Source organism: Chiloscyllium plagiosum, chromosome 31, assembly GCF_004010195.1.
Source record: "Chiloscyllium plagiosum isolate BGI_BamShark_2017 chromosome 31, ASM401019v2, whole genome shotgun sequence".
Classification (NCBI taxonomy): domain Eukaryota; kingdom Metazoa; phylum Chordata; class Chondrichthyes; order Orectolobiformes; family Hemiscylliidae; genus Chiloscyllium; species Chiloscyllium plagiosum.
Window position 1 is genome coordinate 22100354 of NC_057740.1, and position 25319 is coordinate 22125672.

The 25319-nt window shown below is 37.2% G+C and overlaps 1 protein-coding gene across 18 annotated transcripts in view; it reads left to right on the forward strand.

Annotated features, from left to right (window-relative positions):
- The window catches only part of LOC122565310 (protein unc-13 homolog A), a 428982-nt gene that overhangs the window by 168867 nt on the left and 234796 nt on the right, over positions 1-25319 (forward strand). For 10 of the 18 annotated variants that reach the window (XM_043721144.1, XM_043721135.1, XM_043721136.1 and 7 more), the window contains 3 exons: positions 6367-6402; positions 14043-14265; positions 19170-19295. In XM_043721144.1, coding sequence (XP_043577079.1) covers positions 6367-6402; positions 14043-14265; positions 19170-19295 — 385 coding nt within the window. The remainder of the gene's footprint in view (positions 1-6366; positions 6403-14042; positions 14266-19169; positions 19296-25319) is intronic. The other 8 variants (XM_043721145.1, XM_043721143.1, XM_043721147.1 and 5 more) reach the window with 2 other exon arrangements.

Below are 25319 nucleotides of genomic sequence, written 5' to 3' on the forward strand. Positions count from 1 at the left end.
TCAGCTGCAGCAGAACTGAAATTCCACTACAATCCATAACCTCATGCCCTGGCATATCCGTCAGTCTACCATTACTATTAAGCCAGGACATCATGCCTGAAGCAACATCAGATATACTTAGAAATAAAGTACTAACCTGGTAAGACTAGAACACAGAACTACAAGGATGCTAACCAATGGATGGAGCATACTATGGGTGTAGGTAAATAATCACACAATCAATAGATCTAGTCAAAGCTCTGCAAGCCTCCCACATCCATGTGAGGGTGGGGACTTAAACAGGAGAAGGAGCTGACTTCTGCATCCTAAATGATGGGGGATCACAGCACATTGATAGAAAAGATGAGGCTAAATTATTTGCAACTGTAATCAGCCAGCATTACTGAATGTGTGAAGTGATCTTGCCTTTCTTCTGAAATAGTCACTATCACAATTCCAATCTTCAGCCAGCTCAAGCCGTTCCACGTAATATCAAGAACTGGCTGAGTACATCGGATATAGCAGAGGGAATAAGTCCTGACTAGTGCTGAATATTTGTACTTCAAAACTAGGTGCATCTCCTGCCAGCTGTTCTAATAGTTTTAACACTGACATCTATTCAGCAAATTGGAAATTTGGCCCAGTGTGACATGCCCACAAAAGCACAAAACAAAGTTTGAGTTGACCAATTACTGCCCCATCAGCCTACTCTTAATAACCAGTATATTAATGAAAGGTACCTTTAACAGTGTTAGCAAGTAGCATTTAAGTGCTAATCATTTGTTAAATGTTGTCTATTGGGGTTCCACCAGGAAACACTTGGCTTTAGACATAGCTACAGCCTTGGTCCAAACATGGACAAAGAGTTGAATTTTGATGGTGAGATCAGAATGATCGCCATCGACATCAAGGTAGCATTTGACTGATGTTGCCACCTCAAAGAACAGTTTTAATAAGTTCCCTGGCATTCAACAGCATTACCATCACTAAATATGCCACTAGCAATGTCCCATAGGTTAGCCATTAACCAGAAACTTAATCACCAACATATATACTGTGGCTGCATGAGAACCCAATATTTATTGTGGTACTTTAATGAAATTTAGTTATCCCTGAATTGACTTGTTCTTATTTTGGGATGCCTTGGAAACCATCAGATGTGTCATTAAACTTAAAAGTAAAATATCACTCCAATTGCATGACTAGGTTTTTTTTTAAAACTAGCAATTAACCAAGACAACTGCATGCAATCAGCCTAATATGCTTGTGATATACACTGGAATTGTTTTGCATTTTGAGAACTTTATTATCCTAGCTGCGCCTAAAACATTGTGATTCCCCCAAGTCAAAAACACATGAGACAAATATGTTTTTGAGAGCTTTTTAAAAACCTGTTCCAAGCTCTGCCTGAGATGCAAGTAAATAGTAATAATACAAGGGACATATTCTTTATTGAAGATAAAAACTAAAAGATTTTTAAAAAAATTCTGTCATCCATGCAGCATTTTTTATTGTAAAAAAAGGAAATGCTATTTTCTTGACTAGACTTAATATCAAATCAATGAAGTAAATTTTTAGATTTTATTTAATCAAGCACACATTAATAACTATACATGTTTTAGTCCCGAGGGAATGTAGTCTTGAATGTAACTTACCAGGAGACTCCGTCATTAACCTGTAACCACTTATCTTTTGTAGATTTGTATGACACAATAAAAACGTTTAAAATTGATCTACAACTATAAATTGATCCTTGATCATCTTTGCACAGGGACTACTATATTATATTAATATGACATTCTGTAAAATCCAAGCATTTGATCAAAACTTTTGAATAGGAACCACTCTAGCAAAATGATTAGCCATGTTGTGTAAAACATGGAATGGACTGATGCAAATGAACAGAAACAGGTGCATCTACCCTCCAGCAATGACAAAACATGAGGTAATCATCTATACAAACTTTAAAAACTATTTGATTCTAAGATCTATCCAAATCTTTTGATCTGGCTTGGAATTCCCCAATGAATCAGTATAGATAAAGGAAAACTAGCAGATGTACTATGTTTAGATTTCCAAAAGGCATTTAATAAGATTACACACACACAAAGCTACTTAAGATGAGAGCCCATAATGTTGAGTGTAGTATATTAGCATGGATAGAGGATTGGCTAACTAATAGAAGACAGGGAGTTGATGATGAAGGGAAGTTTTCCGGAATGGCAATGACAAAAACAAATGTACTATTACCAAGTGTGCAGATGGCACAAAAATTGATGGGAAGGTAAGAAATCAGGATGAAACAAGGAGTCTAAAGTGAGATATAGACAGTTCAGGTGAGTGGCAAAAACATGACAAAACAGAGAACAAAATATGAAGTTTTGCACTTTGACAGGAAGAAAAGACGAGCTGAATATAATTTAAATAGGGAAAGACTGCAGAAATCTGCAGCACAGAGGGTTTTCCGAGTCCTAGTCCATTAATCACAAAAAGCTAAGTGTCCAAGTTCAGCAGGCAGTAGGAAATACAAATTGAAGTTGCCCATTATTGCAAAGGGAATGGAGCAATAAAAACAGGAAGTTCTTGCTAAAACTATACAAAATACTGATCAGACCACCTGTGGAATATTGTTAACAGTTTTGGTTCTCATATCTAAGGAAAGATATACTGACATTGGAGGCACACCAGAGAAGGTTCACTGGATTTATTGCAGGTATGGAGGGATTTTCTTATGAGGAGAAGTTGAGTAGACCAAGCTTATAATCATTGGCATTTAGGAGAATGAGAAATCTGATTGGAGTGTCCAAGATCCTTAGGAGACTTGATAGTGTAGATGCAAGGAGGTTGTATTCCTTTATGGGAGAGTCTAGGATCAGAGAGCATAATCTCGGAAAAATATGTCACTCAGTTAAGACACAGATCAGCAGGAGTTCTTCTGAGCGTAGTAACTCTGTGGAATTTGTTTACTGCACAGGGCTGTAAAGACTGGGATTTTAAGTATGTTAGAAACTGAGACTGATTTCTAACCATTTAGGGAGTCAAGTGTCATAGGCAAAGGGAAGCAACACGAAATTCAGGATTACCAGATGAGCCATGATCTCAGTGAATGGCAGAACTGACTTGATGATCCGAATGGCCTACTTCTGCATCGGTGTCACACAGTCTATTTCCAGACCAGATCAGACAGGTGGCTACTTGCATTGAGATTTTTTCAGCTGAAACAATCAAATTCAGCAATCCACATAGTTGGTGATGACACCACATCTTCTTTTCTGGCAGTTGTTGCTATATTTCATTGTTTTAAGGTTCTAAGATTTTTTTTTGCATTCCCCACTCATTTTACAGTAGTTGTCAGAGTGAGGATGCCATGTAAGTGGAAACAGGAAGTTAAATAAGTGGGCGATGGCCTGGGTAGATTGTGGACTGCAGGATGGGTCGTGTTAATCAGATTTGGGAGTTGAGTTAAATTGGGAAAGGATAGGGAAGAAGTTTTGGATGTTTGTGGGAGCATTAATGGGCTAGGCAATGGGGGTCATTGGGTGTCCTTCCTAGAAGAAGGAGGTTGGGGCGGTTAGTGGTGAGTTGTCAGAGTAGGTTTCAATTCTTTTAGCTTTCTTGCCAATTGAGATAATTAGATTAGATTCCCTACAGTGTGGAAACAGGCCCAACCAGTCCACACCGATGCTCTGAAGAGTAACCCACCCAGACCCATTTCCCTCTGACTAATGCACCTAACACTATGGGCAATTTAGCATGGCCAATCTACCTAACCTGCACATCTTTGGACTGTGGGAGGAAACCCACGCAGACATGGGGAGAATGTGCAAACTGCACAGGCAGTTGCCTGAGGCTGGAATCGAACCCAGGTCCCTGGTGCTGTGAGGCAGCAGTGCTAACCACTGAGCCACTGTGCTGCCCTGATAAATTAGTCAGATTCCTGCAACTCCAACTCAGAGTTGGGAATCTTTTAGGGGGTTCTAGATGTTGGGTAATTGCCATCAAAAGTTTCAACTACTGAGGAATTATCTCAGAATCAGCTGTGTCAGAATGTCTGCATGATCCCGGCACACAATTCCAGCATGCACATAAGCAATGATCTGTCATCTTGTTGGAAGATCTGTTGTATCCACCTAAATGGCAACCTTCCTTGCCATTCTGTCCACCAATTTTATAGCACTTGTTCATATTGGCCTTAGGACTCTTTAAAATCATGCTCTTGCTCTCATACATGCTTGTACTTACACGTGCTCACTTTCGCTTTCTTGCTTCTGTTTACTCACACCTGTGCTCTTTCTCCTGCTTTCATGTTTGTGCTCTTGCTTACACTTGGTCATTGTCGCTGTCATTCTTACTCATTCTCGTTCTCATGCATGCACACTGTCACAAGCACCCCCTCTCTTTCTTTATCTCTCGCTCTCAAAATGTAGCCACTCACTTTTGCACTGATAGCATTCAATCGTTCACAATGTTCTTTCCAGTTATTGCTTAATAGTAAGCAATATCAGCAGTAAATGTTGGAGAAGAATGGTCTATGATTGGAGGAGCTGGATCTAGCAGACCTCTTCACTTTCATTCACTTGTAAGTGATGACTGGGTCCATAACTAGAGAGAGGTGGTTGGAGAGGCATAGATTGGTCAATATAGACAATGTGGACAGTATCTTTGACAATCCAGATCTAAAAAAGAAAGTTCTCAGCTGTGACTGTATCAATTTTCCAAAGATTTGATGCACTGAACACATGTGACACTTTGACTCACCACAACCATCATACTTGTATTGGAAGATACAGAAATAAGTGTCTGGTACAAAATATCTGTCTGCAATATGCCCAAATCCAATGCACACTTCAGTGTTTTCTTGATAACTGTATGCACAGATTTTGTTCTTTTACCCCTAATCTAATGGTCTGCTATAAAGAGAAATAAATGACTTGACAAACTTGTGAATATCCCTGGGATGGGATAATTATTTGTATCTTCTCAGTCATAAGATGCAGTTATTGGTGGCACGTCTTGTACTATGGTGGCTGCCTGGTCCTGACTGTTTTAGTGCTGCAGGTAAGTAATTTGAGTGGGTAAGGTGGTATACACATTATGTAGAGTTGCTCTAAGATGGTTCTTCCCTTGCCACGGCCCTGCTGCTGGACATTTACTCAGCATGTTCTCTATATGGGAATGCACTCTTGTGTTGTATTGAGATTATTAAAGCTTGTGAATCCAAACTCCCTTATCTCAAAGCTTGAAATCCCTCTGCTATTAGTTATGACATCCCCAGTTGTGATTATTGGCTTCAGTAGAATATGTAGGCATTATACACTCCAGTATGAACTGCAGTTTCATGTAAGAATCTGCTGCACAAATATAGCATTGATATTCAGAAATCAGGATTCTTTTGTATACACAATGAATGACCTCAATCCTGGAACTTGGCATCTGAGAGCGGCCTGAAGCTGAAATATTAGACAAGCTTTTCTTCCTCTTTGTTGACATCTGAACTTGCTAGTCCTCACCAATATTTTTGTGTTTTACCCTGGCGTATACTGCTTTAGTTCAAACTTGGAATATCTTAGAATGCATGTTGTAAGCTGCTGTTTGCTATTGGTGTACTAAATGCCACTATGAAGTAGGAAGTACTGCAACTATAGGTAAAAGTGAACAAATATTTGCACATAATGACATGAAGAAACAGGACAGGAAAAGGGCAACTAGTCCATTTGGTTGAAACTATGTCCACATTATGCAGGTTGTTTGTGCAATCAATCCACTGGTAATCTCTTCTCTTCCACCTGTACCCATCTCAGTTGTTATGCAATTTAAGCATTGGACAAAATCTGGGAAATTCCTCCATTAATGATACTTTTTTTTCTTGCATCAAAATTCATTTGTTTAACACTTGCTATTCTTGTGTTTCTGTTAACACTAAACCTGTGCTGTACGATCTTTAATATATTAGCAAAAATAATTTCAAAGTACTGTGCCTGCATAGAAGATTTGTGGTGCTATTTAAAGTTCGGTCTTTAGCAGCACATTTCTGCTTCTGCATCAATTATCCTTTCTCCCTTTTCTGTGCTTCAAGTGTATAATTATTGGGATAAAGTTGCTTTGGTAGCTTCCCATAAGTCAAATGCAAGCTGCAGTTGCAATTATGTGTATATCATGTCACTTAGTATTTCAATTTTAACGAGACATTCAAAGCACATTAACAGCATACGACAAAACAACCCCCTTACAGAGTTAAAAGCATTCTGGATTTTTAAAAGTGTTTTTCTTTTTAGTGCTGAGTAAATATTCAGAGGAACTTCTAGTTTGCTTGCTTTAATTATTGTTTAGTTCCGTCATTACAATGTAGTTTCTTTTAATTCTTTGCTATCCTTTGCTACCCCACAGGCAACTGGAGCTATTTCGGCTGGGGAGACCAACAAAGTATGTAATGATTTTGCTTCTGGCTGACTCCAAATTTACTGTTCTATTAGCCTACAGATTCAGTCAAATATTTAGGCTGGATGATGGGATGCACTGGGTCAGTGATAATAATTATACAACAGGCCTACAGCTTTTACAATATGAGGTCAATGGACCAGATTATGTGTTTACCAAGAAAAGGGCATTTAGTTCTATGTTAATGCTGATAACTAATAAGCATACATTAAAATTATGTGAATTTAACTTCAATGAAATTTAATAACTAAAAGGGTAGATGGAAGCCAAAGTATTATAACTACTCTATTGGCTTGTTGTCACAAGCTTAAGATTTCCTTTTCCAGTTAAGCAAAATTGTTCCATTTATTAAAATACTGCATACCATTTTTATCAGATCCATTACCTGATTGTCTTTTGGTAATGGCACTGCAAACACAAAACACTGTTCACAAACTGGTCTTTAGCAGGTAATTCATTGTGCCTTCATTTTCAAAGCAAATTAAATTTGATGTGTGTAGTCTGGTGGCTAACTTTTTATTTTTGTATTTACTGATCATTAACAGTAAGGAGTTAGACTTGTTTCTTATTGCAAAAACAGTACTTTACCCAGATAATATGGAAAGCTTTGCAGACATCGTATAAGCAAATTTGTACTTTTTAAAATGTAAATGGACACAGATAATAAAACGGTCTCTTGATTGCACTTTACCTCCGAAGCACTTCCTTTTTCCAAGAGTTAGATTAAAAATTGTGAAGGTCATTTTTGACTGTTAAATCTTGTTATGAGTAATTGTTTTGTAGAAGTCTTAGTTTAGTCTTCTGTGGTGCTGCGCAACTAAGTGGCCAATGTAGTCTCAAATTGAATCAATGCAGGTTTACAACAATGTTGATTTAGCAGGAGGTTGAATTGACCACCAGATCCCTGAAAAGGAAACAAGAAAGTGGGTTTGATAACCCCGCATACTTTGTAGGTTGTATTATTTAGGTATGAAATATGGAAAATATTTTACATCCTTCACTGATTTGCCTCTAGGCAGCGTTCATGCTAACTTTAGCAGAAGTCTACCTTTCAATGAGTCACTGTTATAAAATGTGTAGGAATGACCTTGAATAATTACTTTCCCCTCCTTTTTTTGAAACATGTATGAGTTCTTGTTCCATGCTCCTCCATACTTGTTTCCATGGTTTATAGCTTGCCATGTGGGGAATTGATCATGCCTATCAAGGGCTTACTACTCCATTGCCAACCGATGACCTAGTTAGCAGCCACTGTTTTAAAAAATTTCTCAGCAGTGTTTGATTTTTTAAAAATCTTACAGTATGCCAATGTTACAATAATTTTTACATATAGAAGCTGCTTGCATATAAAATTTCTGTGGGATTTTGTATTTGGTTAGAACACCTTTTGGTTGTTTTGGTTTTACTTAAGCCCAGGAATTCTTTTGCCAATCCATTTTACCCATCACCAATAGAACCTTGATTTCAATGCAAACAGATGTTTACCTCCAGATAATATTGTCTAGAATTGCTTTATACAGCTGTGTGTAGTTAGAATGTTGAATCAGGGAATGATGCAGGACAGGAGGGGAGGCCCTTTGGCTCTTTGTACTGTGACAACACTGGTTATCCAAATAGTCCCACTTTTCTGTTCTTATTAAGCTGCAACTTTGTTCCCCCTTCAGGCTTTTGTATTTATAAATATATTTATACATTTCTTTCTTTGACAGTTATTATGAAATCTTTTTCCAGCATCCTTTCTGGCAGTGCAATATAAATCTTTACAACGTGCTGTGCAATTCTTGACTCATTTGGTCATCAACTCTCTGTATCAAAGCCCTTTATGATACTAACATCTGAATATGTTTCCTTAAATTTATTTGCTTTAAAGGAGAATGGCCCCAGTTTCCTTAGCTCCTCCATTGGGGTGGCATGGTGACTCAGTGGTTAGCACTGCTGCCTCATAGTGCCAGGGACCTGGGTTCAATTCCCATCTCGGGCAACTGTCTATGTGGCATTTGCACATTCTCCCAGTGTCTGTATGGGTTTCCTCTGGGTGCTCCTGTTTCCTCCCACCGTCCAAAGATTTGCAGATTACGTGAATTGGCCACGCTATATTGCCTGTAGTGTTAGGTGCATTAGTCAGGGGTAAATATAGGGGAATGGATCTGGGTGGGTTGCTGTTTGGAGCGTTGGTGTGGACGTGTTGGGCTGAAGTGCCTGTTTCCACACTGTAGGGAATCTAATCAACTGAAGTCTTTTGATATCTTGTAAGTTCTAGTAAATCTCTGCACTCTTTAAAACCATGACAGCTTTCTGAAAGTGTGGTGCACAGAAGTAGCCACAATTCTTCACCTGTGGCTTAAATGAGGTTAGCGTAACTTACTTTTTGTTTGTTCTGTTTCTAGTATGAGGTCCAAGATCCTATATACCGTCTTAGCCCCTTTAATTCCTGTCACCTTGAAAGATGTGTGTGTGTACACCCCAGGTTACCCAGTCTGTGAATATCCTTGAAGATTGTACCGCTTGGTTTGTTACCTCTCCTCATTTCTCCTTTCAGAATGAACCATTTTACACTTCTCTCTATTACATTTCATCTGCTATGTGTAAGTCATTTCATTAGTTTGTTTATTCATACATAGTATGTCTTAGCTCATCCCTACTTTCCCTTTTGTTGACTGTGAACTTCTGACTTGGAACACTGCAGACCATCTGTGGTATAGATTTGTTGGTTTTTTTTGTACACTTGAGTGTCTCACTAGGCCATTCAGAAGTTGGGTTAAGTAAACTACATTGTTGTGGATCTGGAATAAGATTTAGGCTAGACCGCATAGTGACAGCAGATTTCCTTCCCTCTGAAGCATTAGTGAACCAGTGCGTTTTAACAACAATCTAATAGTTTCATGGTCACCATTACAGATATTTGTGTTTTGTTCCAAATGTGTTTAATTAATCGAATCTAAATTTCCTAGCAATCATGATAAATTCGAGCTCTTAGCTCAGGCCTTTATATTACTGTTCCAGTAACTTACAAACAAATGAATTGGGGCAGAAATAATCCCCTCAAGCCTGCTGCACCATTCAAAAAGATCATGACTGATCTATTTATGTTTTTCCATCTATCCTTGATAAAATTTTGATTTCATTGTTTAACAAGAATTATCTACCTCTGGCTTTGTTTAAAAAAGAAAAGGTAATGTGCTGCCTCCACCAGCTTCTGAGGCAGAGAATTCCGAAGCCATGCATCCCTCTGAGGGAAAAATAACTCTCCTCATCTCTGTCCTAAAAGGGCAACTCCTATTTTCAAAACAATGACCCCCTAACTCTGGACTCAGCACATCCTTTCCATGGCCATCTTGTCGAGACCATTCAAGATTTAGTCACCCCTCACTCTTCTAAGCTCCAGGGGTGACAAGCTGAGCCTGTTCAATCTATTCTTGTGAGATAGTAGATTCATCCCACGTATAAGCCTTGTTAACCTTGTCTGAACTGCTTTCAATGTAGAAACATAAAGACTCAAGCAAGATTAATCCATCAGCCTTTTAAAAAGTTGAAGGGTGATTTTAACTGAGGGATTTGGAATTTTGGCAGGAATTGATAGCCACTGGTGTACATTTTTAATTACATCTTTGTCATAGTAAAAAAAATCCACCCCCATCCTCCTCCCAAATAGAACATAGAATATTTCAGCGCAGTACAGGCCCTTTGGCCCTCGATGTTGCACTGACCTGTGGTACCAATCTGAAGCCCATCTATCCTACACTATTCCATTTTCATCCATATGTTTATCCAATAACCATTTAAATACCCTTAAAGTTGGCAAGTCTACTACTGTTGCAGGCAGTGTGTTCCATGCCCATACTACTCCCTGAATAAAGAAACTACCTCTGACATCTGTCCTATATCTATCATCCCTCAATTTAAAGCTATGTCCCCTTGTGCTAGTCATCACCATCCAAGGAAAAAGGCTCTCACTGTCCACCTCATCTAACCCTCTGATTATTGTATGTCTCAATTAAGTACCCATCAACCTTCTTCTCTCTAAGAAAAACAGCCTCAAGTCCCACAGCCTTTCATCATAAGACTTTCCCTCTATGCCAAGTAATATCCTAGCAAATCTCCTCTGAACTTTTTCCAAACCTTCCACATCCTTCCTGTAATGCGGTGACCAGAACTGCACACAATACTCCCAAGTGTGGCCGCAGCAGAGTTTTGTACAGCTGCAGCACAACCTCGTGGCTCTGAAACTCAATTCCTCTACCAATAAAAGCGAATACACCGTATGTCATCTTAACAACTCTTTCAAACTGGATAGCAACTTTCAGGGATCTATGTACATGGACATCGAGATCTCTCTGCTCACCTACACTATCAAGAATCTTACCATTAGCCCAGTACTCTTTATTACTGTTACACATTCCAAAGTGAATCACCTCATGATTTTCAGCATTAAACTCCATTTGCCACCTCTCAGCCCAGCTCTGCAGCTTATCTATGTCTCTCTGTAACCTACAACATCCTTCAGCACTATCCACAACTCTACCGACCTTAGTGTCGTCTACAAATTTGCTACCCATCCTTCTATGCCCTCATTCAGGTCACTTATAAAAATGATAAACAGCAGTGCCCCAAAACAGTTCCTTGTGGTACCCCACTAGTAACTGAACCCCAGGATGAACATTTCCCATCACCCACCACCCTCTGTCTTCTTTCAGCTGGCCAATGTTTGATCCAAACTGCTAAATCACCCTCAATTCCATGCCTCCGTATTTTGTGCAATAGCCTACCATGGGGATCCTTATCAGATGCCTTACTGAAATCCATATACACCACATCAACTGCTTTACCCTCATCACCTGTTTGGTCACCTTCTCAAAGAACTCAGTAAGGTTTGTGAGGCATGACCTACCCTTCACAAAACTGTATTGACTATCCCTAATCAACTTATTCCTCACCAGATGATTACAAATCCTATCTCTTATAAACTTTTCCAAAACTTTATCCACAAGTAAGGCTCACTGGTCTATAATTACCAGCGTTGTCTCTACTCCCCTTCTTGAACAAGGCGACATTTGCTATCCTCCAGTTTTCTGGCACAATTCCTTTAGACAATGACAACATAAAGATCAAAGCTAAAGGCTCTGCAATTTCCTCCTGACTTCCCAGAGAATCCTAGGATAAATCCCATAAAGCCCAAGGGACTTATCTATTTTCACACTTTCCATAATTGCTAATGCCACCTCCTTGTGAACCTCAATCCCCTCTAGCCTGTATCTCAGTATTCTCCTCGACAACATTGTCTTTTTCCAGTGTGAATACTGACGAAAAATATTCATTTAGCGCTTCCCCTGTCTCCTCGGACTCCATGCACAACTTCCCTCTACTGTCCTTGATTGGACTAATCTTTCTCTAGTCATTCTTTTATTCCTGCTATACCTATAATAATGCTTCTCAGTCATGTTATAACAATGTTAACACCAATCCAAGGCAACATTATGACAGGTAGCCATGGAAAGAGTTATGGAGTACCTTAAAAGAACAGGAAGTGGCAGTAATATTTAAAGAAGGAATTGCAGAACTTCAGACTGAGGATCTGAAGTCATACTCAGCAAATGTGGAGTAATTTAATATTGGAGTTCATGCGAAAGGTCAGATATTTGGTGGATTGTTGGGTTAATGGGAGGTGTAGTCTTATTGAGATATTTGAAAATGAGGTTGAAATTTTTTAAATTGATGAATTGTTGATATGACTGGCAAACATGACTTGTTGTGAGATACAGGTAGCAGCTATATGGACGAATTTGCCTTTACAATGGGTGGAACCAGATTGGGAAAAGCTTTTTGCCCCAGCTGAGGTGGTTAAGACAGGTGAACAGAACTGTAAAGTCAGAATCAGTCCTTGGGGAGAAAAGTTCAGAAGCACCTTTTCATGTATAGTCTACCAGAGATTTTGAAGTCTTTCCGACAAAATACTACAGATGCTAACTCATTTAACTTTACATCTGAGATAAATATAACTTTTGTTTGCTAAGGGTACAAAAAGATACCAAGCCAAATTTGGTGAATGAAGATACAATACAGATTACCCATGGTCTCAGTGAATGACATTTCAGGCTTGACAAACTGAGTTCTCATAATCCGGACCAGGATTATGCATTTGAAAACTTCAGTAAATTTTAGATTGATAACTAAAGGATGATCCATTATTTCTAATTATTCAAATGTTTTTCTTCTTATTTTAGTCTATTGTGTACTATAATCTAAACTCTGCCTCTAACTGTACAGGCTGTACACTCACCACCCTCCCGCCACCCCCCAAAAATCCTGTTGTCTTGCAACAGATATGCAATATACCTTGTAAAGACATGCCTACCATAATATAATATAATGCCATTTTTCTTTTCCAAATCCTATTATTTTCTGTCAGTTTTTCTCCTCTCTTCATCCTCCTGAAGATTTCTGGTGATATAGCATTGTGGAACTGATTGTCCACTACCACCCAAATGATTTTACTCCACCTAACCCATAAGACTGAGCACTAATTTCTTACAGCATGATATACTGAGGGAGTTCAGTTTACCTGAATTGATTAGCTTGAACTCAGACATGCAAGTGCCTGTGATGTATATCAGCTGTACTGTACTAAAGGTTAGTTGAATTCTTCAACATTATGTGACCCACAACTTGTCCTTTGTTTGTAGGAGCTAACATAAGTATCACATTATGTTAGTGACAGGTCATCAGTCTACCATCTCGCCTCGTCAAATCCGGCATTCTCTGATCCAGCAACCTCTGTGGTCTGTCACCCATAATGTTTCTGGTTTTCCCTACAATGGCATCTAGTGGCTCTGCATCAATTTTCAATTATTTTACTTTTTGTTACACTTTGTTCAGTTTGGATACACTAAATCCTATTTTGTTTTAGTGTCCAATCAGAAATTCAGTCATTTCAGGTGAGAGCTTTACTTGATAGAGGAATACAAACAAAATCTGAATCCCAGCTACCATATTTTCTCAACTAGCTATTCACAGTTGAGGCAGTAATGCGGAGCTAATTTTTGTTCTGTGCCACTTATGGGTGAGGTGGAGAAAAATCATTTCGGTAGTAGTGGATGATCAGTTCCACAATGCTACATCACAAGAAACAAATCTTCATGAGGATGAAGGGAAGAGAAAAACTGACAGAAAAAGACTTGACTTTAAAAAGAAAAATAGCATTATATTGTATTACGTGTTCGCTACTCAGCACCAACCAGAAATTGAACCTGGCCTTACCCACACTTTCCCTAGCTATTAATGCCAAAACCTAATGAGGCACTGAGGGAGAGTGTAAAAGAATTTTCCTAAGAGCAACAGAATATATAACTTATAATTTACAGATGTATGCAGGCAAGATCCTTTAACCTAAGATCAACTAATGTCTTGTAAAATTTGATTTTTGCTGTTAATCCATGTTATTATAACCAGGCATTCTCCTTAACTTTCTGTAAATGCACATGGACTGCAAAGTAAGGGTGCAAAGTTACAAAAAATGTAAAATTATACATGATCGGTAAATTTCTTGAAAGCAACATTATTTCAAATTAGTATTTATTTTGTAATTCTGTACTTTTAACCTTTGAAAATGTGCTCTTCATTGTTTACAGACAATGAAGATCCTGACAGTGCAGTAGATGACAGAGACAGTGATTATCGAAGTGAGACTAGCAACAGCATGCCACCTCCATATTATACAACTTCTCAGCCAAACGCATCAGTTCATCAATACTCTATTTCTTCACGGCATCAACAAAGTGGATCACGGGATTCTTGCACTGATTCTATTCATAGTTACGAGCTAGATTATTCAGATCTTCAGAGGCCAATAAGGTACATTTTATTAAATTGAATGCTCTTTTGATTTTTTTTTAAAGCAAGTAATTGTTCAGTATGGCCACTGTTAACAGTAACACATAAGATAGCCTGGTGGAACAGTATCAATGCACAGCTGCATGCTATATCCCATCGTGGCAGGAGATAGTGCCTAATTTTTGATCTTGGTGGTCTCTGTGTGGAATGTTTGATAAAGGAACAAAACATTTCTGAGAAAGAGGCAATTAATGACTTAACCTGCATCACTTATATAGCTTGCTCGATTTGTCACAACATGACCAGAGAATTAAACTTTGTCCAGACCTAGTGGAAAGATTAAAGGAACCCAGATAACAACATATAATTGGTGATGAACAATCTTTGTAATTAGCCGCTTTTTTCTGCTACATGGGCTTCCTTAATAAAACCACTTTTTTCTGTGATTTGTGTTGTTTTTCTGTTGTAACTGGATATGACATATCAAAAGTTTGCTAATGCCCTGTTTCTTGCCAGCTGGTAACAAAATCTTTTCAGTACTTGAACAAATATTTTCACTAACTTGAGTGATTCTCTTTCCTGTCCTGGTGAACAGCTCAACAAAAGTGCAGGCTGACACATTACTTTAGATGCCTTATTTACTGTCCGTCCTGGTGTAAACCAGCAATCCAGACTGCAAGTCATAATTATATTGATGAGCTTCATTGGCTAGCAACAACCTGAGGATTTAAAAGAGAACTACCTGGCTCAGTTTTATTCATCTTTAGGCAGCTTTACTCTTCACAATAGCAAGTAGACTAAATAACACTGAGAATGGATTTGTGAAACAGTTCACATAACTGATTTCTCATTTTCTGGAGATCTTGTTTTCAGCGAAAACGGAGTAGGGTTATGTGAAAATTACTGGCTAAAATTAATGTGCATTACAATCACAATGGTAAATTAATTTGGAGCTTGTGATGGAAATGTAATGCTACGGCATCTCAATGGGGTTTTCTCATGGAAGTATTCTCTCATTCTTGATCATTCTGCTAGTGTAATTTTTATGGTTTCAACATATGCCCATAATCAGGACAATATTATTAAATATATGCTTTGTAATTCAATTAATTTTGTAGAACTGTATAAAATTTCAAAATGTTAGACTAATAGTTTTTAGTGTCTGTTTTTCATTGTTGGATGAAGAACATTGTGGATGAGCAATGTTTCCCACTAATATGCATTTTAGTTTCAATTCAGTTTTATTCATTGTATTTTGTGCAAATCTAAGCATCACTGTGCACATTCATCTAGAGGGAGTGGACAGAAATAATGCCAGAACAGAGCTCTGTTGGACACTTTCAGACACTAAGAAGATCTGCTTAGTTACTATTCTACGCTCGAGGGTAAATAGAGCAGAGCTGGTCAAAGAAGTATTCTTAGATTTTAAGAAGGCATTAGATGAGGTGCCACACAAAAGGTCAATGTGCAAGATAAGAGCTTCAAGAGTTGGGGATAATGAAATGGTCTGGTAAGAGGTTTTGTCAATGGCAAGGGTACTTTTAATGTAATGCGGTGGAGCGCCACAAGGATCAGTACTGGGGCATCAGTTATTCACAAACTGTTAATTAAAGGGACAAAAGGGCCAAATGATATATTAAAATTGATGATACACAGTTAATGTGAACCTGTGAGGAAAACATGAAGGCTACCTTGATATATGGGCAACAAAATAACAGTTTAATTTCAGAAAATATTCACTCTTTGGTAAGTATGGAAAAGAAAATTTTTAAGAAAATCATGACATTTTAAAATTCAAAGATACTTGCTTACCTGCACAAAGTTGGCATGTGGTACATCTTGTAATTTAGAAGGAAAATGGCAGGTTGGCACTTGTTGCAAAGAAATTGGAAGAATAAGGTTAAGGCTGTCCTGCGGCAATTAACTGGGTTTAGGTAATTACATGCTGGAATAGTGTGCGCAATTTTGATGATTCAATCTAAGAAATTATATACATTCCTTGAAGGCAGAACAGGGAAGTTTCTTCTGGGAATCTATACAGAGGATTGTTCTATGATGAGGCAGACAAAAACAAGTCAGAACAAGGTAACTTTGAAGAATTAAACTGCATTTATTTCAATGCAAAGGGTCTGACAGGTGAATCTGATGAACTCAGGCCACATATGGGAACATAGGGCTGGGACATCATAGCTCTTGCTAAAACTTGGCTGAGGGAAGGATAGGACTGGCAGCTTATTGTTCCGGATTTTAGATGGTATGGGAAAGATAGAGAAGGAGGCAAGAGAACAGGGGGAGTGGCATTTTTGATTAAGGAAAACATTGCTATTGTAATTAGAGGATATTTTGCGGGATCATCCAGTGAAATTATATGGGTAGATGTTAGAAATAAGAAAGAAATGGTCACCTTGATGAGATTGTTCTAAAGGCCCACCCAATAGTCAGAGGGAAATCGAAGAGATCTCAAATATATGTAGGAATAATAGGGTTGAAATAGTAGGGGATTTTAATTTTCCAAACATTGACTGGGATTGCCATACTATTAAATGCTTGCGTGGTGAGGAATTTTTAAAATGTGTTCAAGAAAATATTCTTGATCAATAAGTAAATGTACTGACTAAAAATGGAGCAAAAATTGACCTTCCCTTAGGAAATAAGGCAGGAGAGGTGACTGAAGTGTTAACAGTGAAATACTTGGGGACTAGTCATCATAATTCTATTAGTTTTAAAACAGTGATGGAAGAGGATAGGCCTTCAATAACAGTTAAAGTTGTTTGTTGGACTAAGGCAAATTTTAATGGTATGAGACAAGAACTTTCAAAATTCAATAGGAGTAGGCCTGTTTGCAGATAAAGGAACAATTGATAATTGGGAGGCTGTCAAAATTGAGATAACATGAGTTCAGAGGCATTATGTTCCAGTTAGAGTGAAGGGTAAGGATGGTAAGAGTAGGGAACAATGGATAAATAAAAATATTGAGGTACTATTCAAGAAAACAAAAAAATCACATTAGACAACTGGGATCAATTGAATCTCTTGAAGAATATAAAGTGTTTAGGGCCATTCTTAAGAGGAAAATCAGGAGGGCAAAGAGACAATATGAGATAACCTTGACAGATAATGTTAAGGATAATTAAAAGCAATTGTATAAGTACATGAAGAACAAAAGAGCAATTGAAGGGAGAACAGGACCCCATAAAGATCAACAAGGTCAACTTTGTATTGAACCTCAGAGATATTAAATTCATATTTTGTGTCAGTTTTTACAGTGTATTAAATGGCTGTTGTAAACTTAAAAGATTTCAAAAATATTTTTAATAATATTGTCCTTGCGGCATAAAATAATTTGGTTAGAGACAAAAGTGCAGATGCTGGAATCCAAAGTAGACAGGCAGAGGCTGGAAGAACACATCAAGCCAGGCAGCAACAGGAGGTGGAGAAATCAACGTTTCAGGTGTAACCAGGGTCCTGAAGAAGGGTTACACCTGAAACGTCAATTTCTCCACCTCCTGATGCTGCCTGGCTTGCTGTGTTCTTCCAGCCTCCTGCCCGCATAAAATAATGCAGCATTTCACCTGTTCCATATATGTTTATGCTATATCTTCTTGGTTTTGATACTGTACTCTAATGTTTGCAAGGGTTATAAACTTACAGTTTTAATTATTTTGGTCTTGGGAATGATATAACTCAGTTTAAATGCATACACATGAGAGATTTTGTCTAATATAGTGCAAATAATTATTTTTATATTGCACACTAGGTTTAAAATTAATTTTAAATTCCAAAATGGAGTTTTGTTTTTTAGGTGGCTCCCTGCTGTCTGATGTTATGCATAATATATAATGTATGTGTTATTCAGTAATTTAATAGATTTCATGGTTGTTTTTGCATTGGAGAATTTCCCCAGTGGATATTAGTATGTAGTACATTTTCTGCTAATGTCAGAAAGCTACCTGGATAGAAGTATTTAAGAGGACAACATTTGGACAATTTTGAACCATAGAATAACAATATAGATGAATAATCATAGAGTTTGTTCTAGAGAATATGTATAAGTACATAAGACACTGGGAAGATTTATAAAATGAATTATACAAGATGACACATATATATATATACTGTACAGGAAAATAGTAACTATTTATATATTGTTCTGCAGTAATAATTGTTATATAAAAACAAATCTCTTAATGGGAACAATCTTAATTCTCTTATGTTGATCATTCCCTATCAGCAAACATTGTATAGGTGTGAAATTGTGCATCTCTGATTTTATTCTTTTAAAAAACTGTTCCCATTAACTGGAATATGCTGTAGTAAGACTTTGCATTTTTCACATTTGAAATATCAGAACCAATCTTTTTTAGCAGGTTGTTATAATTTTAAACTCTATTTAATAGTCTATCAAAAGTTTTTACAGACTGTGATTGTATTTTAGAAATTGAAAGAACTATTGCATACTATGTTCTGAGACTACTGTATTCTAAATAGAGAGTGAGAAGAGATAAATTTTGATGTTTAAATAAAGTATGAAACTTGGTGGTAGACCATTAAAATTGTTTTGGCATTTACACTTTATAAGCAAAATCATCCATTTTGTATAATAAACTTGACTAAGCATCTCTAACATGAAGGTTGAGAAGTCTAATCTACATGTGTGGGTGCTGAAAGCCCTCCTTTAGGTATTTTTGCTGCAGAATGCTGTGGTATTTGAATAACTAATTCTTTGATTCAACATCCCTACTTCCACTTTTTTTGTCCAACCTATTGGCTTCACTCTAGATATTAAGTAATTTCAATTTTATATCTTGATCCATAAATCACAGTTGTCTCAGTAGGGTATGCAATAAAAATGTTTAAAGTATTTTTTGGTATTTTTAATTTTCCCTCACGATCTTCCTCTTTGTGCTTTCCACTTTCTCTGGTAGACGCTATGATAGCATAGATTCTGCCACAAATGGACGCAGTGATCTAGAGACTGCGTCAGACTCTAGCAGGCTAACCAGTCGTCAGTATTCCCTTGAAAGTAGGCAGTCCCTAGATCTGTCGGATAGGTGGGTTTGAACTGCATCTATTGCATTGTTCGTATACTAGACATTTGTGGTCTATAATGTGCTGTGGCTTCTTGTCCAGTAGTTGTGTGCATGCTTGCTTAAATGTTTCTTCTGTATTTGTTGACTTATAATAGCTTCAATGAAATATTTTCAAAAGATGAAATAAAGAATATTTGTCAGGATAGGTTGATCAAAATACAAGTGTTCTTAAGAATGTAAGTTTACTCAAATATATTCAGTTTCTTATTCTTTAGATTTTCATATTAACCAATCTAATCATACTACAAATTGTAACCTTACTTCAATAAGAATGTGGCATAGTGTTTTGTCATTTACTTCTAACACTTTTAAGTTTTGAGTATGTCTGGTCACTGAAATCAGCAACTTTTACAGCAGTGTTCTGGTACTTGTTTGATACTTTTTGATGGGGGTGGGGACGGGCCAGGTTGGAGAACAGGTTATTTTGCATAGTTTAAGAGTACTTTCTTTTGTCTGTCCCACGATATTGTGGGGATGCAAATCCATCTGAGCACCTATGAAATTTATTGGTTTAAATTGTTAGTTTTGGTGATTTTATTTGTCTATGTTCCTCTGTCTGAATTACCCTTCAAGTACAGGAATTCTTTGTTAGGTATGCAGTTCCTTAAAAATTGATTCTAAAAAAATAACCAATTGCAAAGGATTGAGACAGAGAAGGCATAAACAGACTACTTGATTTCATTATTGTAGGTCGCATAAACCCTTTATATTACTTATTCTTAGAACAAAGTAAAATGAAATGATACTGAAGTAATTTGAAATCGCAAAGGAGTTCAAATTTCACAAAACTCTGCTACTTTTACTCTTAGTGTAGTTCTGACAATGAGTCCTGGGACTCAATACATTATCTGATTTTGTCTCTGCAGATGCTGCCTGACCTCTTCTGTTTCTCCAACACTCTATTTTTGTTTCAGATTTCCAGCATTGTCTCTCACATTAATACATCAGAAAGGAAACACTCTGCAGCACAAATAATATAGCTATTGTCCACTGATCAATGCACAAGATCATTAACATGTAATAATATCACTAGTCAGGGTGATTGAAATGTGAGGCATTAGACTACTCATGATTTAAAATTTATAAATCACTAAATGAAGCAGCATATCTGGCTAGCAGCACTTTTGCGGTGGGACCTTTGCCTGAACGTGGCAAAGTTTTGTCCTCAGTCAATTAACACTCTAAATGGAAATTTAACATTTACTGTGAAATCTAAAATCCATTTACTGTGAAATTTGTAAAAAGAGAAATGCTTTCTAAATTTGATACTGTGTTCAAGTTCACAGAGTTCTTTTGCTGAGTTCTGCAGTTAAGGAGACAGCTTGTTTCTGTTTCTGCGGAATTCAGTAAACATTCAACCTAGCCTTGTGAGCAGTCAAAATTCAGCGAAGGCTATGGGGTACGAAGTACAGTGTGTCCAAGTAACAAAAGGAATGAAAATAAATAACAGCTCAAATGTGCATAGTCTTTGTCCTTGATAATGTGATAAGAAACACTATAAGTCAAGCATTTGAATTATGTTCCGGGCGTTTGCTAGCTGCATTTTGCAGAGGTTAGACTAATATAGTAAAACTCTTTTTCTTCGCTCTTGCTAATAGTTGAGTCAAGTCCATTTAATTTCCACGACAGTAAACTTGGGGGCTTGTTCCAGGACCCTGCAACTGGGTGAGATTCTCAGGATCCCCAGAAACACGCTTGAAATGGCCGCAAGGCTGCTATGATTGGCTATGTGTTCTGCACCTTTTTGGGTAGTGAGGCAAAAAAACCCCATCATACAAAAAGTCCTGTCGTATGTTGTTCAATAAAACCAGAAATAAAAACAAAGGTACTGGAGAAACTCAGCTGGTCTGGCAACAGTTGTGGGGAGAGAGCCAGAGTTAACATTTCGAGTCCAAATACTCTACTTTGGAATTGAATCCTTGGACTTAGCATTAACTCTGTTTTTCTTAATCCAAAGATGCTGCCAGACCAGCTGCATTTCTCTAGCACTTTCTATTTTTTGCTCAGATTTCCAGCATCTGCAGTATTTTTGCTTCAGAATTATTTTTAGTCCAAAAATAAACATTTTGGATATCTTAGGAATTGACTTTAAACTGACCTTTTTTTTCCAGTGAATTAACTGAAGAATAATTATCTTTGTCACTGAAGGTGGGACTGCAATGTTTTCACCTCTGTAAACAATGTATCTCAAAACTAGAGGAAGCATTTCAACAAAATTTGAACATGGATCATATATGATAGGGTTTTGATCAGGGAAGAACTGATTAGTTTTGGGGGAAACCTTTTAAAGCACTAATTAACATTAATTAATAGGATGAAGTAGCTTTTTTTTAAAAGAAAGTTGAGAATTGTTTTAGCATTTTGTGATTGACCTAACTCCTGTTGCATGATTTGTCATTGCTGTCAAAATGTGAGTAGAGTTTGCAGCACAGGTTGTTGCATACAAATTGACTTGACACTACCTCAGTGAGATAGAAGCTTCATAAACATTATTACTTTTTCCATATTGTAGTTACAGAGCATCAACCAGATAGGGAAAAGCTTCAAGAAGAACCGTGCAGCTGTAATCACATTAAGTTAGAGCTCTGTGGAGGTATGCATTGCACTATGCATCCCCTTCACTTGCTAACTATTGTAACTAGGATTCATTACATTACTTAGAAGTTGCATTTTATCTCTGTAATATATCTCTTAAATATGAATATCAGATAATTGATGAAATAACCTAGCTTGTGTTAGTGGAGCATTTCTAGGTCATAGGAAAGAATGATTTGATCTGTCAAATTGACTCTCTTATGTGCTAATACTAAAAATATTTTAAAAAGTTGGAACATGGGTCTTTCTCTTCTCTGAATTAATGCTTTAAGTGAGCAGCCGCACCTTTGAAGGAAAAATGGCTACATTTTATGATACTGCTGCATTCAGAAAACTGGATGTAGATTGCATTTGTGGAGCAGGTGAAATGACAGTGCATTTGTTAAAGCTAATAGTCAGTAAATATATAATTACATTGTTGTCTATAAATATTTTCTTGAAAACAAGATTTATCTTTTTTTTCTTCAAATTTAATTATACTGGGTCACCTGCCCATGGTAAATATGTCTTATTAAAAAGTGTTGCAAACTTGGCATACTTTATATATCTTAAATTTTTATGCTTGACCACAAGTTGGTACACAGTCAATACTGATAAATAATTCTTTAGTCTTTAATCTCTAATAAACTTGTGTTGGAGAGACTCTTACATAACCATTTGACAAGATCCTGAAAGTTCACTTCTAAATCAAAAGACCTACTTTTATTAAATTGTTTAATCGTGTTTCAGTTTCATGTACTGGCAGATCAGATTTCTGTGCCACAAGCAATAAGCATTTAAATTCAACTTAACTAAGAACTCCTGGACCACACTGCTGAGTTTATGCTATGGTTTGGCTAGCGACCAGTGACTTTTATTATTAAAGTGGACAAAGTGAGAGATCCCATGGACTTACTAAAAGAACAAAATCACATGATTCCATAGTTTTAAACAAAGAACAATAAACTTTACTATACAACACTAGAACAGTAATATAATCTATATTACATGTTAATTCTGGGTGTTAGAAATAAATTGTACATGTGGTAATATGGGTAAAAGACTTGAGCTCATGAGCCTCATGACATCAGATCAAAAGTGGGCAAGGAAACCTCCTTCTGTTTACCATGTACAGTCCACCCTTGACTGATCAATCAATATTCCTGCATATTGAACAGCACTTTGAGGAAGCAGGGATAGATTGCCCTTCAATAATGGCCTCCTTGACACACAATGGCAATACTTGTTCATCTGGTTAATTGGATAGGAGATCTTGTTCTAAAAGATGCAGATGTTAACAATGTTGTGGTATGCTTACTTAAGCTTCCTAGGGCAATGCTACTTACAGATGTTGAGAGAGCTCATTCTCTGTCTGTGGATTCTGTACTAGGGGTCCTCTGAGCCAAATCCCTGTCCAATCTATCTTGTCTATGGAATGGCTTGTTGAGAAGGTGAAGACAGCTCGTGCCATTATAGGTGTTGCTGCTGCTTTTGTCCCTCATTGGAAATGTAAGCTGCTCCTGTGCCATACTGGACTCGATGGCAGGAAAGGGCACAGGCAAAGTTGGGTGGAATGCAATGTGAATTCAGTAATAAGAACACACCAGAGGAAGTGCTGTGAGCATCAGCATTTTATTACAAAGTCAGGCTGCAATTTGAGTCTCATTGAAAGTTTCCTCGCCTGTCAATTTCACTGAAGAAGCACTTCCTTGCCTATTCTTGCCTGATCTGCATGGAAATTTGGGTGCTGGCTGTTCAAGCCATAATGCTGGGTTAGTTAATTACTTTTTAAAATCATACTTAACCAACAGCCCATATTTTTGTTGTGAACTGCAAAATTGCACTTTGCCTTAGTTTTAAGATGCAAGTGATTGTCATTTATATAAATTATTTAGGTGAAAATGTAGAAGGCATGGTTAGTAGGTTTACGGATGACATCAAAATCAGTGTTATAGTGGACAGTGAAGATGGTCATCTGAGAATACAAAGTGATCTTGCTCAATTGGGTCAATGGAGTGGCAGATGGAGTTCATTTTGGAGAAATTTAAAATGAACAAGAGCAGGGTTTATACAATTAAAGGTAGGTCCTTGAGTAGTGTTGTAGAATAGAGAGACCTACGGGTTCAGGTACATAGTTCTTTGAAATTTGCATCACACGTAGACATGATGGTTAACAAAGTATTTAGCACTTTTGTCTTCATTGCTTAGACATTTGAGTGTTGGAGTTGGGATGTCATATTGAGGTTGTACAGGACATTGGTGAGGCCTCTTCTGAAGTACTGTGCCCAGTACTGGTTGCCCTGTCATAGGAAGGGTATTAAGCTGGAGAGGATACAGAAAAGATTTACCAGGATGTTGCTGGGAATGGAGGGTTTGAGTTATAAGGAGATGCTGGATAGGTAAGAGTAATGTAAGAAGCTTAGGGATGACCTTACAGAGATTTATAAAATCACGATGGATGTAGATGATGTGAATGGCAGATGTCTTTTCCCTTGGTTGGGGGCTTTCAAGACTAGTGGGCATATTTTTTAGGTAAGAGAAGAGACATTTGAAAAAGACTTGAGCGGCAACATTTTTACAGAGTGAGTGGTTCATGTGTGTAATGAACTTTCAGAGGAAGTGGTGAGTGTGAGTGCAGTTACAACATTTTAAAGACATTTGGATAAGTACATGAATAAGAAATGTTGGGAGGGATATGGGCCAAGCGCAGGCAGGTGGGACTAGGTTAGTTTGGGATTATGGTCAGCATGGACTGGTTGGACTGAAGGGTCTGTTTCTGTGCTATATGGCTATGGTTTTGAGGTTGTGGAATCACCTGATATGGTTGACAATCAAGAAAACTAATACAACATTTACTCAAATTTAAATTAGTCTCAGTTGGTTTACAACCAAGAATTCCTTAGGAAATTGGAGGAAAAAATTAGTATCTGACATAATTTTACAAAATTATATGGAAAGCCAAACTTTAGGATTAAAAGTTGTAGGACAGTAGGTGATTGCAGCAATAGTAAAATGTGAGGCCATGAGAGGTTTGAAAAGAGATATAATTGTAAAATTTGAGGCCTTGTTTAACTGGGAACCAATATAGGTCAATGAGAACATGAGGTGTATCATGAAAAGTTATGATCTATGCTGAGATACAGGTTAATATAGAGGTTTAAGTAGAAAGTGTGGAGTAATAAATTTTGAAAGTAAGATTTCAAATTTAACTTTGAAATTTTTAACATTATTATAAAAGACATTCTCTTTTTCTTTTTCCTTCTTTCTCTCTCTTTCTTTTTCTCTCTTTCTTTCTTTTTCTCTATTTCTTTATCTTTCTGTTTTTTTCTCTCTCTTTCTCTTTCTTACTTCTTTCTCTCTTTCTGTTTCTTTCTCTTTTTCTTTCTTGTTCTCTCTTTCATTCTCTCTTTC